General features: G+C 34.8%; 2 protein-coding genes and 1 non-coding gene across 3 annotated transcripts; 1 reads left to right on the plus strand and 2 right to left on the minus strand.

The window, feature by feature from the left end:
• Positions 1 to 1239: 1239 nt before the first annotated feature.
• LOC130747510 (leucine-rich repeat receptor-like kinase protein HAR1) lies at positions 1240 to 6214 on the plus strand. Its single transcript, XM_057600470.1, has 2 exons — positions 1240 to 4029; positions 5606 to 6214. Exons 1-2 carry the CDS (start codon positions 1329 to 1331, stop codon positions 5965 to 5967), a joined length of 3063 nt encoding a protein of 1020 aa, XP_057456453.1. The 5' UTR covers positions 1240 to 1328; the 3' UTR covers positions 5968 to 6214.
• A 1061-nt stretch (positions 6215 to 7275) lies between these two features.
• On the minus strand, positions 7276 to 9975 carry LOC130747514 (nascent polypeptide-associated complex subunit beta-like). Its single transcript, XM_057600475.1, has 6 exons — positions 9858 to 9975; positions 8859 to 8926; positions 8376 to 8524; positions 8210 to 8266; positions 7702 to 7740; positions 7276 to 7618 (listed from the first exon to the last, which is right to left on the minus strand). Exons 2-6 carry the CDS (start codon positions 8924 to 8926, stop codon positions 7440 to 7442), a joined length of 492 nt encoding a protein of 163 aa, XP_057456458.1. The 5' UTR covers positions 9858 to 9975; the 3' UTR covers positions 7276 to 7439.
• On the minus strand, positions 9471 to 9552 carry LOC130709658 (small nucleolar RNA Z159/U59). Its single transcript, XR_009010135.1, has one exon. It is a non-coding gene; the product is annotated as a small nucleolar RNA Z159/U59 (small nucleolar RNA).
• Positions 9976 to 18526: the final 8551 nt, after the last annotated feature.

Consider the following 18526-nt stretch of genomic DNA (forward strand, 5'->3'; position numbering starts at 1 on the left):
CTAGAAGCTTTGCTATTTGGGAATCTAGAGTTCTTGACATTGTACCCTGTATTAAGCATTAAATTAAAAAAGGATGAAAGAAAATGAGCATCTTTCTTTTCTTTTCTATTATCAATATTCGTATGCCTCATCCAATTAAAAACATGAAAATTAAAGATAACAAATGACATGAATCAGTTATATACGCAAATCAATATTAAATATTTTTTAAAAAATCTATATACTATAACCCATCAGAAAATTGGTGTGGGTTTAGCAGAATTCGCCATTTATTATATATAATCAATAAAGTTAATTAAAAGAATTCTGTAAGTTGTTATATAATCTATCTTCTCATTTTCTCCTTTTTTTTATCATATTATCAAATATATATATATATATATATATATATATATATATCCCATTTTCTTTTATCTTTAGTAAAATTTGTTACACTCCAAGATGTAGTGTACACTCATAACTAACTATATCTAATGATTAAAAAAAATTAACACATGCACTGGAAAATAAATTTGGTAGATACCATTTTTTTTTTTTTTGATAAGCTGGTAGGTACCATATAATATGTATAAGAAACATGAAATGAGAGAAGAAAGAAGTGGTGGGAAAGGAAGACATAAGTGAAAATTTTGATTCAGAAATGATGCACGGTGACACAATCCAATTAACGTATCTATGAATATTATATTAGTGGTTTTTAATCACTGCTAATGTGTATGTCAGTTAAATTTCAACAGAAACCCGTGTATTTACATATAATCTCATATTTTGATTAGACAATAACCTAACAAACTCTATCGTTTGGTGTATTGTGGCGAGCTAGCTAGTCTTCATTCTCTTCTCCTTAATTAGGTACAGAATCACTTTCAATTCAATAAAATAATTTACTTTAAAATGCATTGTTGCATGATACACACTTTAATCACATATAGAATACGATTCTGCAATATCTAGTGGATGATCGTGGGAGCAGAGAATTTATGCTTAGTTTGCCTTTTCCACGAGAGTCACAACTATCCCCAGTTATACACACTCCAAAGTGTTCCACGTAAAACAACTTTTCTCCTTTCATTTTATACTCAACAACTTTTTGTTTCATTCCAAAGTGAGACTTATACAAAGCTTAAATTAAACCTCTGTTACTGGTTACAAAAAGATTTCATGTGTCTTCCCACAAAAGCTAAGTCCACGAGAGAGAGTGGACTTTCACTAGTGGCGCCAAGCATATTACAGTATTATACGCCAGCCACCAAATTATATGTTAACCAATCACATACACTAATTTAGTATAATCATGATTATAAATAGACACTCAGCATAACAAATGCATGTGGTGTGTGAATTCTGATACCAAGATAAATACGCCAAATGCAAAATACGAAAACAAGAAGCAAGAAGCAACTGAGGAAGAAGCATTAAACAAAATTGAAATGAGAATCAGAGTGTCTTACTTGTTAGTGCTATGTTTTACCTTAATTTGGTTCAGATGGACAGTGGTGTACTCTTCATTCAGTGATCTCGATGCACTGCTAAAGCTCAAAGAATCCATGAAGGGAGCCAAAGCCAAACACCACGCACTCGAAGATTGGAAGTTTTCCACCTCACTCTCAGCACACTGTTCGTTTTCCGGCGTAACGTGCGACCAGAACTTGCGAGTGGTTGCTCTCAACGTCACGCTGGTTCCGCTTTTCGGCCACCTTCCGCCGGAGATAGGGTTGTTGGAGAAGTTAGAGAATCTCACCATCTCCATGAACAACCTCACTGACCAGCTTCCCTCCGACCTTGCAAGCCTCACCTCCCTCAAGGTCCTCAACATCTCCCACAACCTCTTCTCCGGCCAATTCCCTGGTAACATCACCGTTGGCATGACGGAGCTCGAGGCCCTTGATGCCTACGACAACAGCTTCTCCGGTCCTCTCCCGGAGGAAATCGTCAAGCTCGAGAAACTCAAGTACCTCCACCTCGCCGGGAACTATTTCTCCGGTACAATACCGGAGAGCTACTCGGAGTTTCAGAGCCTTGAGTTTCTCGGCTTGAACGCAAACAGCTTAACCGGGAGAGTCCCGGAGAGCTTGGCGAAGTTGAAGACGTTGAAGGAACTGCACCTCGGTTACTCGAACGCTTACGAAGGTGGAATCCCGCCGGCGTTCGGTTCCATGGAGAATCTCCGCCTGCTAGAAATGGCTAACTGCAACCTCACCGGCGAGATTCCACCGAGCCTGGGGAATCTAACCAAACTCCACTCCTTATTCGTGCAGATGAACAACCTCACCGGAACCATTCCGCCGGAGCTATCTTCCATGATGAGCCTCATGTCACTGGACCTCTCCATCAACGACCTCACCGGCGAGATCCCGGAGAGCTTCTCAAAACTGAAGAATCTCACTCTAATGAACTTCTTCCAAAACAAGTTCCGCGGCTCTCTCCCCTCCTTCATCGGCGACCTTCCAAATCTCGAAACGCTTCAGGTTTGGGAGAACAATTTCTCCTTCGTGCTGCCGCACAATCTCGGCGGAAACGGAAGATTCTTATACTTCGACGTCACCAAAAACCACCTCACCGGGTTGATTCCGCCGGATCTATGCAAAAGCGGGAGGTTGAAAACGTTCATCATCACTGATAACTTCTTCCGTGGCCCAATTCCCAAGGGAATCGGCGAGTGTAGGTCACTCACGAAGATTCGCGTGGCTAACAACTTCCTTGACGGTCCAGTTCCACCAGGGGTTTTCCAACTGCCTTCCGTTACGATAACGGAATTGAGCAATAACCGCCTCAACGGCGAACTGCCTTCCGTGATTTCAGGCGAATCTCTCGGGACGCTCACGCTTTCCAACAACCTCTTCACCGGAAAAATCCCCGCCGCGATGAAAAACCTCAGAGCGTTGCAGAGCTTATCCCTCGACGCCAATGAGTTCATCGGAGAAATTCCGGGGGGAGTTTTTGAAATCCCAATGCTCACCAAAGTCAACATCAGCGGCAACAACCTCACAGGTCCGATCCCAACGACGATCACTCACCGTGCTTCTCTGACGGCGGTAGACCTCAGCCGGAACAACCTCGCCGGCGAGGTTCCGAAGGGGATGAAGAATTTGATGGACTTAAGCATTCTGAATCTCTCACGCAACGAGATTTCTGGACCGGTTCCTGATGAGATTCGATTCATGACTAGCCTCACGACGCTGGATCTCTCGAGTAACAATTTCACCGGAACAGTCCCCACCGGCGGCCAGTTTCTGGTATTCAACTACGACAAGACGTTCGCCGGAAACCCGAACCTCTGTTTCCCTCACAGAGCATCCTGTCCTTCTGTCCTCTACGACTCGTTAAGGAAAACCCGCGCCAAAACGGCGCGGGTGAGGGCGATTGTGATTGGAATTGCACTCGCCACGGCGGTGTTGCTGGTGGCGGTGACGGTGCACGTGGTCAGAAAGCGGAGGCTGCACCGAGCGCAGGCCTGGAAGCTCACCGCGTTCCAGAGGCTGGAGATCAAGGCGGAGGATGTAGTCGAGTGTTTAAAGGAAGAGAATATAATTGGGAAAGGAGGAGCAGGCATCGTGTACAGAGGTTCCATGCCGAACGGAACCGACGTGGCGATCAAGCGGTTGGTAGGGCAGGGAAGTGGGAGGAACGATTACGGTTTCAGGGCGGAGATTGAGACGTTGGGGAAAATCCGGCACCGGAATATAATGAGGCTTCTGGGGTACGTTTCGAACAAGGATACGAACTTGTTGCTGTATGAGTACATGCCGAATGGGAGCTTAGGGGAGTGGCTGCACGGTGCGAAGGGTGGGCACTTGCGGTGGGAGATGAGGTATAAGATTGCGGTGGAGGCGGCGAGGGGACTCTGCTATATGCACCATGATTGCTCTCCTCTTATTATTCACAGGGATGTTAAGTCCAACAACATTTTGCTTGATGCTGATTTTGAGGCTCATGTTGCTGATTTTGGACTTGCTAAGTTTTTGTATGACCCTGGTGCTTCTCAGTCCATGTCCTCCATTGCTGGCTCCTACGGTTACATTGCTCCAGGTTCTATTCTCTTCACTCTTCATCGTTTTCTATGTTCTCTCTGTTGACAGAAATTATCATTAGATTTGTTTCCCATAATCAAACAAAAAAAGTACATCAAAACTACACGTGGGGAAAATAGTAACCAGACAAGTGAATTTAAAACAGGGAATTTAGTTATTCATTCAAGTGCATATTATTATTTGTTGGAAAATATAAATAATCCTATACACTCCAATAACACATTGACAAGTAAGAGGTATGAATTGATATCTAATATCATAAGAAAAGTAGATAAACCTAAAGATAAAATAAGTAAAAATGACAGGAATTAGATAAAGAGCTTTGAATTCCCTCCAAATTCATGAACTACTCATTTACAAAACCATGGAGTGAAGCATTTTTCAAACAGATTAATATCAGACGACTTATAAATATTGTCTTTGACTTCCTTATAGTTAAGGAAAACTCGCATTGATGTAGTCAAGCATTTTTCAGTCAATTTAGATGATATGGCTCATATTTTGAGTTAATTATTTGAACTTAAAATATGAATTGTCTAATTAAGATCAAATGACTAATATAATGATTTGGTGAATGCTAGTTTTCACTAACCGTGGGGAATCCAGATTCAAGAGAGATTGAAATTTCTTGCAATTAGGGAAAACTCACATTCACACAATTAAATATTTTCCGAGCGTCCCATTATGGAATAGACACTTAGTTAAAATGTAAATAGTCCACTCAAGGTCAAAATGCTAGTTTTAATTGACTATACTCAATCCAAATTGAAGAGACACTTAGATTCCCTTCAATTAGGAAAAACTCTCATTCCCTTACTATCCGTTGGACTATGACTTACATTTTGAATTACTTATTAGAACTTAAAATGTGAATCATCTATTAAGTAGCTAAAAATGCTTGAATGTGTGAATGTTAGTTTTCATCAGTATATCTAAATTGACAAAAAAGTGAGAGTAGTTGTATAAAAAAAATTACAATATTTGTTGGATGATTTTTATACCTCTTAAACGACCAACTTTGTGCTCCATATTTGAAACAATAATGTTACTTACACACCTCTCATTTGAGGTGGAAGAGGTGGAATGAAGAGAGAGAAAGTATGAGATGTGATATATGATAAGATGAAAGAAATAAAAACAAAAAGAGGTGGAAATGAAGTGTTTAAAAAATGAGGTGTGTATATATCATTACTCTATTTGAAATACTCATTTTCCATATTGGTCCTTCGTCCCACCATGGGTCCCAAACCCATTACAGGAACAATTCTCATCCTTAAAATTTAGTTATGGGGAATATTTGAATTCTAATGATGTAACTCTCACGTGATATAAATGATTAGTGTACCACTAAAATAATATATACCACTTTCGTACACTCATTTTTTTTTTGTGGTGTTCAAAAACACCTTCCCCACCACGTGTGGCTATTTTTCCATTCAGAAATTTTCAACCTGAAATGCCTATTCGTTGAGTTTTAATATTGTTTGGTAAGTGTTGTTTGTTTGGGAAATGCTGTTTGTATGGGATATTTTTAGTGATTTGTTTCTAAAATAGTGCTATTGAATGGTTGGCAGAGTATGCTTACACGCTGAAAGTGGACGAGAAGAGTGACGTGTACAGCTTTGGCGTTGTGCTGTTGGAACTGATCATAGGGAGAAAGCCAGTGGGTGAGTTTGGAGATGGCGTGGACATCGTTGGATGGGTCAACAAAACCATGTCAGAGCTCTCTCAGCCGTCGGATACTGCATTAGTGTTAGCAGTGGTGGACCCTCGCCTCAGTGGATACCCCTTGACAAGTGTCATCCACATGTTCAACATAGCTATGATGTGTGTGAAGGAAATGGGCCCTGCTAGGCCCACCATGAGGGAAGTTGTTCATATGCTCACTAATCCTCCTCAGTCTAATACCTCCACTCAAGACCTAATTAATCTCTAGATAATAAACTAAGCTTTTTGTGGATTAGAAGATTCAGTTCTTTGGAAAATAAAATTAACGCATGCAGAAGAAGCTGTGTAAATAACTTCCATATGTACCTAGATTGTGAGAAGTGAAACAACATGCTAAATGCATAGTTGTCCTAAATATTTTCAAGTGTAAAATAGGTATGAATTTTACATTGAAAGGTGTTTCCCAATTGTGTTTCAGGGAATTTTGTACAATGGAATTTTGCACTATTTCCCCATCTCTTAAAAGTTAAAACTGTATTTATCTTCATTTTTCATTACATTTCATATTTTCTTCTCCCTAACCTAAGTGGAAAGGTGTACAACTCATCATTTTCCCTCTTTGTCCAAAATCCGAAATTTGTGGAATATTATCAGGATGGAATACATGAATTTTGTGCTCAAACCTTATTTGTATTTAAGTGTAGTTTCCATCAGCATGATTCATGAATTTAATGTATGATCTGAAATTGCATTATAATCCCATTAGGATTAGGACATTATACACGTTTTTTATTAGAGTTTAATGGATATGCACTGACAGTGGAAAATAGTTTTACACAGACATCCAATTGAATTACGCCAAATCAGAAAATATCTTATCTTATTCTTTTAATTAAAATTAAAGTCAAATGTAATTATCTCTCCTATGTGGCATGCTTTAATTGGATGACTGTGTAAAACCATTTTACACTGTCAGTGCATATCCATTAAACTCTTTTTATTAAGATATGGAATTAATGTATGGAATGGAATACACGTGTTTTATCAAAATGTTCAAAAGGAAATTAGCAGATATCTACACACAATGCAGCTTTCACTATCATGAAGCTTAGGTGATAAGCGTTCTGTGGGGCGACACAGGCTCATTTTATTACCATATATTCGACCTTCTAAGAAAAAAGGCGAAAGTTGGTTTGATTTAATTGTTTACAATTTAAATTGAAATTAGGTTCAAATTTTAAACATCATATATTATGCTAGTTATTTATGTTGCACAAATTCTACTTAGTTATTAATGTGGAGCAACTACTGATGCTTTTTAAAGTTTAGAATAGCCTCATAACCAGCATTTCACTGGTACATTAATTACAATTAATTGTAACTATTCAAAACCTTTGTGTGATCAAATAAGTTGCATCTACAACTTAACAAATTTGGAAGTTCCCTACATTAGTTTTGACAAAAGATTAACAATGAAGTGAATTAGAAAGTGTTCAGAATTTATCTTCTCTAAGGTATGCCACAAAAAAACTTCAAATTAATGGTGGTAAAGTGTCAGCCTACGCAAGCAAAAAAGTTGAAAAAATGGAACATTTTTCTTAAGGAAAGCTGATTTGAAGAGAGTTTGCACAGTCTAAAGGATATGACAGGAGAACTGAACACCACCTGAAATACTTAAAATTTCAAAATGAAGAATTTTTTCGAAAAAAAAACAGGATATATAAATGGCACAATAAAACTCTAAGAAGTAGCCTTGGTCTCCTCCTCAGCAACTGTCTCAAAAGTCTCCCCTGGAACAAGCTCTGGGACGTCATCATCATTCTCCTCTTGTGCTGCGGTTGAATCGGCAGCACCTGCTTCAGGAGCCTGCTTCTGAAACTGTTCAGCTAGCTTTTTCAGGTTTTCCAAATTATCTGGTCCTGCATTTAGATAATCGAAGTGTTTAAGCAGGGAGGATCAATAAAGAAAGACCACAACTTTGAAAAACATACAAAGCACATACCTAATTGGTGGATGATACTGGGGAGTATATCCTGCAACTCTGTAGATGGGAAAACTTTATATCAATTTTTGATACCAATCCAGTCAATATTCAAACACCACAAAACAGTAGTAAGTGCATATTTGGAAATTCTTCTACAAATGTTTGTAAAACTAAACTAGAATAAAGTCAGGGGAAAAGGTCCTGTAAAATTGGTCTAGAAATTTTGGGAAACAGCCCTAGTACACTCCAAAAATATAAGAAAAACAAGGGACATTCCAATGAGTAAGGAAATACACAAAGGATCTGACGTATTTAAAGGTAATACACTCCAAAAATATAAGAAAAACAAGGGACATTCCAATGAGTAAGGAAATACACAAAGGATCTGACATATTTAAAGGTAATAACTTGGAAAGCCTGTAATTGATGCAGCTATGATTATTATTTGCATACTCTTGACACATAAACAAATATGTTGGCAATGCTATCTTATACAACAAGACATAAATAGATAGGAGTCACTCACTCTTTGTTTGAGGTGCACCACTAACAACCCAAGTATTAGCAGCAATAGATGCTTGAACTGAAAAGAAATCAAGCTTCAGAGTCAGTTATCTTCAAAATTATATACATGCCCTAGTATATAAAAAATATAAATGGTCTAAATACTAAGTACTACGAACTGATGTTACCTTTGGGGTTTAGAAACTGGATAACTACATCATCCTTGAAGATGTTGACCTCCTCAATTGCGGGGATGGCATTCACCCCTATTCTCTTCAGGGTGCTCTGTAGCCTTTTATCATCGGTGGTTGTTGTCTTGTGAACAGCCTTCTTCTTTCTAAAATAAACAAACAAGGGGAAATATCATGATTAAATTAAATTCAACCGTTGCATTCTATGTGTGCTAAACAAAGAAGTACTCTTGAAGCAATGCATTCAAAACTGTAGATTAATGTTTCATTTAAAAAAAAATATTGCTAGTGTTGGTTACACATTCTCAATATGGCTGTAGGGAAGCAGAAATATAAGCAAAAGAATTCTTGTCAACATATGCCTGGTGTTTATCTCCAGTGATGTGTGCTAAGTCCATCAAAGAATTTTGAAGAGCAAATCATGATAAATCCAATATTAACATTACTTGAAAAGGAAGTAACTTTCATATATTAATTCACCTTCTCACTGTACCCTTTCCACCAGTTCGAACTGAACCGGCCATCTTCATCAATTTTTCCCGATTCATCTGGATCAAAGTCAAGTCAAATAAATGAGTAAATAAATGTAACAAAAAAATATCTCAACAAAGATGCAACAATTATTAAAATGTATAGAACTGAAAAAGATGTATAAACAGGCTACATTTATAATTCAAATATACATGACACAAATGCTAACAACAGAGCTGTAGCCATTTCATATGAAGTAGACAGAAGGGACAGCAAAAGCTTAACTACACAAACAAATTCATAACAGATGTAAATTTGATGTTTCCTATATCCATATGAAAACCAGAGATTTCAAAAGATGATGTAATCCGCATTAAAACAGGAATAGGCACTTGTCAAGCTGCAAATGCATACTCAACTATATCATATCATATTAGGGTGACCATCCCAAGTTAAAATCAAGCTAATTTCAGCTTTGACATGCATGTTACCCTAGATCAATATCCAAGAAAAGATAACCAAAACATCTGACATCACACAGACAGTAGATGAAGCACTCATCACTCAGCACAGACAATCTAAAAAACATCTCCTATATAGCCCCAAATGCTCTTATAACTAGCCTCCTCAGTTCAGGTCTCCACTATATTTTCAGCATGGAAACAACTCAGAAAAAAACACACAGTTGTTCATCATCGGAGGCAAAACCAAACAGTTCCCACCATTAACTGAAACTAATCAAATGCTACTAACTCCATAGATCACCAATTCACTTCTATATAAAAAAAATTAATACACAGAAACCATCATAGTTCAATATCTAACAGTTTCAACCAACAACAAAAATGAATGATTAGGGCAATTTCGAGAGAGAGAAGATTAATCCAACAGAACACAGGGAAAAACATTAAACATCAAATCGATTCTGGGAAAATCGAAAAACATAAATCGATTACAAGGAACAACGCGAGCGATGAAAAATGGTTGAAATGGTATAGGCGGTGGTACCTTTGTGTTGGTATGAGCTCAGTGGTTTGGGACACAGTGGAACCTTCAGACCTAAACGAAACGATGAGATAAGGACTCGTTTTTATACCATCAACGCCTGCAAAAACCCTAGTCTATTTCTTTTTCCATTTTTTTTATATCTTATAAAAACCCTGCACTATTGGGTCAGCTGGTAAGGCCCAATAGCAGAAGTCCATTGACTCTAATTGGTTGTTTGGCTGATTTAGTGGCCTCAACTTTTGATCAAAAATATTTGATTTAATTTAATTGTCTTTGATAAAAAAAAGGCAAATTAATTGAGTTGATTTTGATGTTAAAAGAAGATTGTTTTAAAGCTAAAATATTTTTGACACACTCCCTTAGTTTCTCTTATAAAAAAAAACAAAAATATTTTTTAAAAACCAACAAAACAGTTTTTTTAGATCTCACATTTGAATTGATTTTTCTTTATTATAGAGAAAATAATTATCATTATATAGTAATATTATAAAATGGTTTTTCGCAACGGCATGTCTGGAATGATCCCTTTCGTTTGTCTCGGCGTCCTTATATCTGGATGTTGTTAGCTAGTTTTTTGTTTTAGTTGTTACTTTTTCTCTTATAAAAAAATATTATAAAAATGGTTTTACCCAATCATCCAATTAAAATCTACCAGTTGTAATTAAACTTTAAATTAAGATTATTTTTATGTCCACACTTAGCTTTCTCATATTTCCATGTCACTCTGACTTAATCGATATGGCTGTAGTGGAGATCAATCATACAACAACCACCTCAGTTGCACTAAATCCAAACTTGACATAGATAAAGTCATATCAAAATCTAATAGAGAGGTAAGGGGAAGTGAAGGTGAGAAAAGAGGGAAAGAATAAATAAGATGAAAAATGGGAGGTTTTGGTGGATAGGGGTGAAATTAAAACTCAAGAATTTCGAACAAAAATTGAAAATTTCCACCAACACTCTAATATTTGCACAAATTTAGCATCAAAAAGTTTGGTTAAAGTTCTCCTGCATCATATTATGAAACGTGAGGAATTTAATTTTTTTCGAATATCGTCACTCATTCCATGGCCTAACACCTTTAAAACGCAAGAATTACAGCTAAAAACAAAAAAACTACACCGATAGAAAAAAAAATTCATAATATTAATCCTGAGTAAAACTTGGTTAATGTCTCCCTTCTTTATACCATGAAACTCAAGAAAATTAATTTTTTTAGACTTCGCAACTAAATCCATGGGCTAACATCTTAAAAACTCACAGATTTCGACAAAAAAATTGAAAATCTGCACCAACACTAAAAAACTTGCCCATATTTTATTTTGAGAAAGTTCAGTTAAGGCTCCCCTTAATCATACGATAAAACTCGGAAAAATTAATTTTTTTGAATTATATCACCTATTCCAAGGGCTAATAATACATTTGAAATTCGAGAATTTCGACAAAAAAATTGGAAATTTCCACAAACACTCAAAAATTTGAACAAATTTTGGCTTCATAAAATTTTGTTAAAGCACCCCTTCATTATATGATTAAACTCGTAAAATTTAATTTTTTTTGGAATTCGTCACTTATTGCATGAGCTTTAGCTTTAAAACTCAAGAATTTCGAACAAAAATTGAAATTTTCCACCAACACTCTAACATTTGCACAAATTTAGCATGAAAAAGTTTGGTTAAAGTTCTCCTTCATCATATTATGAAACGTGGGTAGTTTATTTTTTTTAGAATTTCATCACTCATTCCATGGGCTAATACCTTTAAAGCGCAAGAATTACGGCTAAAAACAAAAAAACTACACCGATACTAAAAAAATTGATAATATTAATCCTGAGTAAAACTTGGTTAAAGTCTCCCTTCTTTATACCATGAAACTCAAAAATAATCATTTTTTTAGACTTCGCAACTAAATCGATGGGCAAACATCTTTAAAATTCACGAATTTTGACTAAAAATTGAAAATCCGCACCAATACTAAAAAACTTGCCCATATTTTACGTTGAGAAAATTTGGTTAAGGCTCCCCATAATCATACGATGAAACTCAAAAAAATAATTTTTTTGAATTCTATCACCCATTACAAGGGCTAATGCATTTAAAATCCAAAAATTTCGACAAAAAATTGAAAATTTGAACAAACACTCAAAAAATTGAACAAATTTTGGCATGAGAAAGTTTGGTTAAATCTCCCCTGCATCATTTAATGAAACTAGGAAAACTTATTTTTTTTGAATTCCGTCACTCATTCCAAGGGCTAATACCTCTAAAATTCAGGAATATCAACTAAAAATTGTAAATTTCCACATACACTCAGAAATTTGCACAAATTTTAGCTTGAGAAATTTTTGTTAAAGAAACCCTTCATCAAATAATGAAACTTCTAAAATTTAATTTTTTTGAATTTCGTCACCCATTCCAAATGCCCTTTAAAAATAAGGAATTTCGACTAAAAACTGGAAATTTCCACCGACACTCAGAAATTTGCACAAATTTTAGCTTGAGAAAATTTGGTTAAATAAACCCTTCATCATATGATGAAACTCGTAAAATTTATTTTTTTTTAATTTAATCACCAATTCCAAGGGCTATAATACCTTTAAATTTCAGGAATTTCGACTAAAAATTGGAAATTTCCACTGACACTCAGAAATTTGCACAAATTTTAATTTGAGAAAATTTGGTTAAATCACCCCTTCATCATATGATGAAACTCGTAAAATTTAATTTTTTTGGAATTCGTCACTTATTCCATAGGCATTTTTTTTAAGCTTTAAAACTCAAGAATTTATAACAAAAAATGAAAATTTTCACCAACACTCTAACATTTGCACAAATTTAGCATGAAAAAGTTTGGTTAAATTTCTCTTTCATCATATTATGAAACGGGGGGGAGTTTAGATTTTTTCGAATTTCGTCACCTATTCCACGGGCTAACACCTTTAAAACGCAAGAATTACGGCTAAAAACAAAAAAACTACATCAATACCAAAAAACTTCATAATATTAATCCTGAGTAAAACTTGGTTAAAGCCTCCCTTATTTATACCATGAAACTCAAAAAAAATTAATTTTTTTTAGACTTCGCAACTAAATCCCTAGGCTAAAATTAAGTTCTGGAACATGATGGATTAGTCTTTCTTGGTGGTGATTTTAATGTTGTCTTGTTGGAGTCGGAACGCTCATCCGGAGGTGCTTTGGTAGCGGGTTATTTAATATTTTAGCAGTTTGTGCAGGATAGTAATCATACATTCTAAGGGAAGGGAATGCGGAAGTAGATGAGCTTGCTAAGGAAGGTTGCTTCCGTGTGGTACCGCTTTGGTCTTATGTGGGTATCACATAGGCCATCGTATTTTTTCCTGCTGTTTTTTATTTATTTTCAAGGCTTGGAACAACTGGATTTATGGAGAATTTAGTTGCTGTTACTGTATTTGCTGCTGTCGTTTGCTGTTGATTTGCTGTTTGCTGTTGATGTTTGCTGCTTTTGCTTGTTCGTTGTTGTTGTTGTACAAAATTCTTTGTTGTTGCTGATGTTGTTGTGTTGTACGAAATTTGGCTGTCTTGCCGTCGTTGAACGCTGATGTTGATGTTTGTTTCGTGCTGATCCGGATTTGTTGTTCTATCATGTATACTTGTTTAGTGCATAATGAGTTCCCCAAGACTGTGGTACTCTTTTTCTTTTCTAGATTTTTATCCCAATGAGTTTTTCCAAGTAAGGTTTTATGAGGCTCTCTCTTGGGGTTTCGTTCTGTGGGTTGGTGGTGGGTTTTAAGCACAGCTCAGGATGTATTTTCATGCTTGAAACTTGGCAGGTTCAGTTTGTACTTGGTTATTGCCTATAGCTTCTTTTTGGCTTAGGCTCTTATTAATAATATACTTTTCATTTTAAAAAAAAAAAACTCACGAATTTGGAGAAAAAATTGAAAATCTGAACCAATACTAAAAAACTTGCCCATATTTTACGTTGAGAAAGTTTGGTTAAGGATCCCCTTAATCATACGATGAAACTCAAAAAAAATTTTTTTTTTTTAATTTTGTCACCCATTCCAAGGCTAATACATTTAAAATTCAAGAATTTCGACAAAAAAGTTGAAAATTTCAACCAACACTAAAAAATTTGTACAAATTTTGGCATGATAAAGTTTGGTTAAATCTCCCCTTAATCATATGATGAAACTCGGAAAAATTAATTTTTTTGAATTCTGTCACCTATTCCAAGTGTCAATACCTTTAAAATTCAGGAATTTCGACAAAAAATAAAAAATTTCAACCGACACTCAGAAATTTGAACAAATTCAAACTTGAGAAAATTTGGTGAAATATCCCCTTCATCATATAATGAAACTCGGAAAAAATTAATTTTTTTGAATTCCGTCACCCATTCCAAGGGCTAATACTTTTAAAATTCGAGAATTTCGACTAAAAATCGGAAATTTCCACCGACACTCAAAAATTTGCACAAATTTTAGCATCATAAAATTTTGTTAAAACACCCCTTCATTATATGATGAAACTCGTTAAATTTAATTTTTTTTGAATTCGTTACTTATTCCATGGCCATTTAGCTTTAAAACTCAAGCATTTCGAACAAAAATTGAAAATTCCCACCAACACTCTAACATTTTCACAAATTTAGCATGAAAAAGTTTGGTTAAAGTTCTCCTTCATCATATTATGAAACGTGGGGAGTTTAATTTTTTTCGAATTTCGTCACTAATTCCATGGGCTAACACCATCAAAACGAAAGAATTACGGCTAAAAACAAAAAAACTACATCGATACCAAAAAAATTCATAATATTAATCCTAAGTAAGATTTGGTTAAAGCATCCCTTCTTTATACCATGAAATTCAAAAAAATTAATTTTTTAGACTTTACAACTAAATCCATGGGATAACATCTTAAAAACTCACGAATTTCGACAAAAAATTGAAAATCTGCACCAATACTAAAAAACTTGCCCATATTTTACGTTGAGAAAGTTTGGATAAGGATCCCCTTAATCATACGATGAAACACAAAAAAATTAATTTTTTTGAATTCTGTCACCCATTCTAAGGGCTAATATATTTAAAATCCAAGAAATTCAACGAAAAATTGAAAACTTCAACCAAACACTCAAAAATTTGAACAAATTTTGGCATCAGAAAGTTTGGTTAAATCTCCCCTGCATCATTTAATGAAACTCGGAAAAATTAATTTTTTTGAATTCCGTCACCCATTCCAAGGGTTAATACCTTTAAAATTCAGGAATTTCAACTAAAAACTGGAAATTTCCACCGACACTCGGAAATTTGCACAAATTTTAGCTTTAGAAAATTTGTTTAAAGCAATCCTTCATCATATGATGAAACTCGTAAAATTTAATTTTTTTGAATTTCGTTACCCATTCCAAGGGCTGTAATACCTTTAAAATTCAGGAATTTAGACTAAAAATTGGAAATTTTCACCGACACTCAGAACTTTGCACAAATTTTAACTTGAGAAAATTTGGTTAAATCACCCCTTCATCATATGATGAAACTCGTAAAATTTAATTTTTTGAAATTCGTCATTTATTACATGGGCATTTAGCAGAATTTCGAACAAAAATTGAAAATTTCCACCAAAACTCTAACATTTGCACAAATTTAGCATGAAAAAGTTTGGTTAAAGTTCTTCTTCATCGTATTATGAAACGTGAGGAGTTTAATTTTTTTCGAATTTCGTCACTTATTCCATGGGCTAACACCTTTAAAACGCAATAATTACAGCTAAAAACAAAAAAAGTACAGAGATACCAAAAAAAATCATAATATTAATCCTGAGTAAAACTTGGTCAAAGCATCCCTTCTTTATATCATGAAACTCAAAAAGATTAATTTTTTTAGACTTCGCAACTAAATTCATGGGCTAACATCTTTAAAACTCACGGATTTCGACAAAAAATTGAAAATCTGCACCAATACTAAAAAACTTGCCCATATTTTACATTGAGAAGTTTGGTTATGGCTCCATTTAATCATACGAAGAAACTCAGAAAAATTAATTTTTTAAATTTTGTCACCCATTCCAAGGGCTAATACATTTAAAATTCAAGAATTTCGATAAAAATTTAAAAATTTCAACCAACACTCAAAAATTTGAACAATTATTTTGGCATGAGAAAGTTTGGTTAAATCTCCCCTTAATCATACGATGAAACTCAGAAAAATTAATTTTTTTGAATTATGTCACCTATTCCAAGGGGTAATACCTTTAAAATTCCTAAATTTTGATAAAAATTGAAAATTTCAACCGACACTCAGAAATTTGAACAAATTTTAGCTTGAGAACATTTGGTTAAATCTCTCCTTCATCATATAATGAAACTCGGAAAATTAATTTTTTGGAATTCCGCCACCAATTCCAAGGGCTAATACCTTTAAAATTCAGGAATTTCGACTAAAAATCTGAAATTTCCACCGACACTCAAAAATTTACACAAATTTTAGCTTCATAAAATTTTGTTAAAGCACACCTTCATTTTATGATGAAACTCGTAATTTTTTTTTTTGGAATTCGTCACTTATTCCATGAGCATTTAGCTTTAAAACTCAAGAATTTCGAAAAAAAAAAAAATTAAAAACTTCCACCAACACTCTAACATTTGCACAAATTTAGCATGAAAAAGTTTGGTTAAAATTCTACTTCATCATATTATGAAATGTGGGGAGTTTAATTTTTTTCGAATTTCGTTACTTATTCCATTGGCTAACACCTTTAGAACGCAAGAATTACGGCTAAAAACAAAAAAAGTACATCGATACCAAAAAAATTAATAATATTTAGGCTTAATTGCAACTTTGGTCCCCGACGTTTACCAATGCCACGATTTTGGTCCCCTACCTAATTTAATTACATGGATGGTCCCCGATGTTGTAGGTCGTGTGCAACGTTAGTCCTACCGTTTATTTCTTAATGGAGGAGACTTACGTGGACGTCTAGTTGGAGAGAAAAAGGAGGTATGAGGAGAGAGAGAAGCACGTGAGTATCACGTGAACTCACGTGAACCTTATATGAACCCATTATACCCAAATCTGAAACCCTAGTGATCTAAATCATGTTACCTTCTTCGTTCTAGGGAGGTCAGGGGTTTGGGTATAATGGGTTCAGATAAGGGTCACGTGATACTCACGTGCTTCCCTCTCTCCTCATACCTCCTTTCTCTCTCCAATTGGACGTCCACGTAAGCCTCCTCCATTAAGAAATAAACGGTAGGACTAACGTTGCACACGACCTACAACGTCGGTGACCATCCATGTAATTAAATTAGGTGGGGGACCAAAATCGTGGTATTGGTAAACGTCGGGGACCAAAGTTGCAATTAAGCCTAATATTTATTCTGAGTAAAACTTGGTTAAATCCTCCCTTCTTTATACCATGAAACTCAAAAAAATTAATTTTTGTAGACTTCGCAACTAAATTAATGGGCTAACATCTTTAAAAATCACGAATTTCGACAAAAAATTGAAAATCTGCACCAATACTAAAAAACTTGCCCATATTTTACGTTGATAAAGTTTGGTTAAGGCTCCATTTAATCATATGATAAAACTCAGAAAAATTAATCTTTTTAAATTTTGTCACCCATTCCAAGGGCTAATACATTTAAAATCCAAGAATTTCGACAAAAAATTGAAAATTTCAACCAACACTAAAAAATTTGAACAAATTTTGGCATGAGAAAGTTTGGTTAAATCTCTCCTGCATCATTTAATGAAACTCTGGAAATTTTATTTTTTTGGATTTTGTCAACCATTCCAAGGGCCAATCCTTTAAAATTCAGGAATTTCTACTAAAAATTCAAATTTTCTACCGTCACTCAGAAATTTGCACAAATTTAAGGTGAAGAAAATTTGGTTAAAGCACCCCTTCATCATACGATGAAACTCGTAAAATTTAATATTTTTGAATTTCGTCACCCATTCCAAGAGCTAATACCTTTAAAATTCAGGAATTTCGACTAAAAATTGGAAATTTCCACCGACACTCAGAAATTTGCACAAATTTTAGTTTGAGTAAATTTGGTTAAATAAACCCTTCATCATATGATGAAACTCGTAAAATTTAATATTTTTGGAATTCGTCACTTATTTCATGGACATTTAGCTTTAAAACCGGTGAATTGTGGAGTTTGAACATACATAAAAAAATGAAAAAAATAAACCCCACATAAAGTGGTAATACCTTCATACGAAAGGAGAGAAGCCAACTAAAATAAGTAAAAAATATCATGATTAAAAAAAGTGTTAGCAACACACTCCTAACGCACTTCAGTGTGATTAGTTTATATTTAAAAAATCATACCTTCATCAAGGAAGAACAAAATCCAACTAAAATGAGTACGAAAACCTCATATGAGAAGGAGAAATGCTAGAAACACACGATTTTAAACGCACACCTAACACACTTTAATATGATTGGTTTAAATTTAAAAAAAAGTCATACCTCCACTAAGGAAGGAAAGAACCCAACTAAAATGAGTAGAAATTATACATTTAATTTATTTGGCTTAATTGCACTTTTAGTCCTCTAATTTAGTCCTTTTTGCGAAAATCGTCCCCCAACTACGAAATTAGTAAAAAGCATCCTCAAAGTTACCCTCCGTTAACACATTTGGTCCTTTTAGTATTTTTCATCCAAAATCTAACG

This window comes from Lotus japonicus, chromosome 3 (assembly GCF_012489685.1).
Source record: "Lotus japonicus ecotype B-129 chromosome 3, LjGifu_v1.2".
Taxonomy (NCBI): Eukaryota; Viridiplantae; Streptophyta; class Magnoliopsida; order Fabales; family Fabaceae; genus Lotus; species Lotus japonicus.

Coding starts and splice junctions, on each gene's coding strand:
- LOC130747510 (XM_057600470.1), top strand. CDS start 1,329: ATGTGGTGTGTGAATTCTGATACCAAGATAAATACGCCAAATGCAAAA. Junction 4,030..5,605: donor CTACGGTTACATTGCTCCAG/GTTCTATTCTCT, acceptor AATGGTTGGCAG/AGTATGCTTACACGCTGAAA.
- LOC130747514 (XM_057600475.1), bottom strand. CDS start 8,926: ATGAATCGGGAAAAATTGATGAAGATGGCCGGTTCAGTTCGAACTGGT. Junction 8,525..8,858: donor GGAAAGGGTACAGTGAGAAG/GTGAATTAATAT, acceptor TGTTTATTTTAG/AAAGAAGAAGGCTGTTCACA. Junction 8,267..8,375: donor CCAGTTTCTAAACCCCAAAG/GTAACATCAGTT, acceptor ATTTCTTTTCAG/TTCAAGCATCTATTGCTGCT.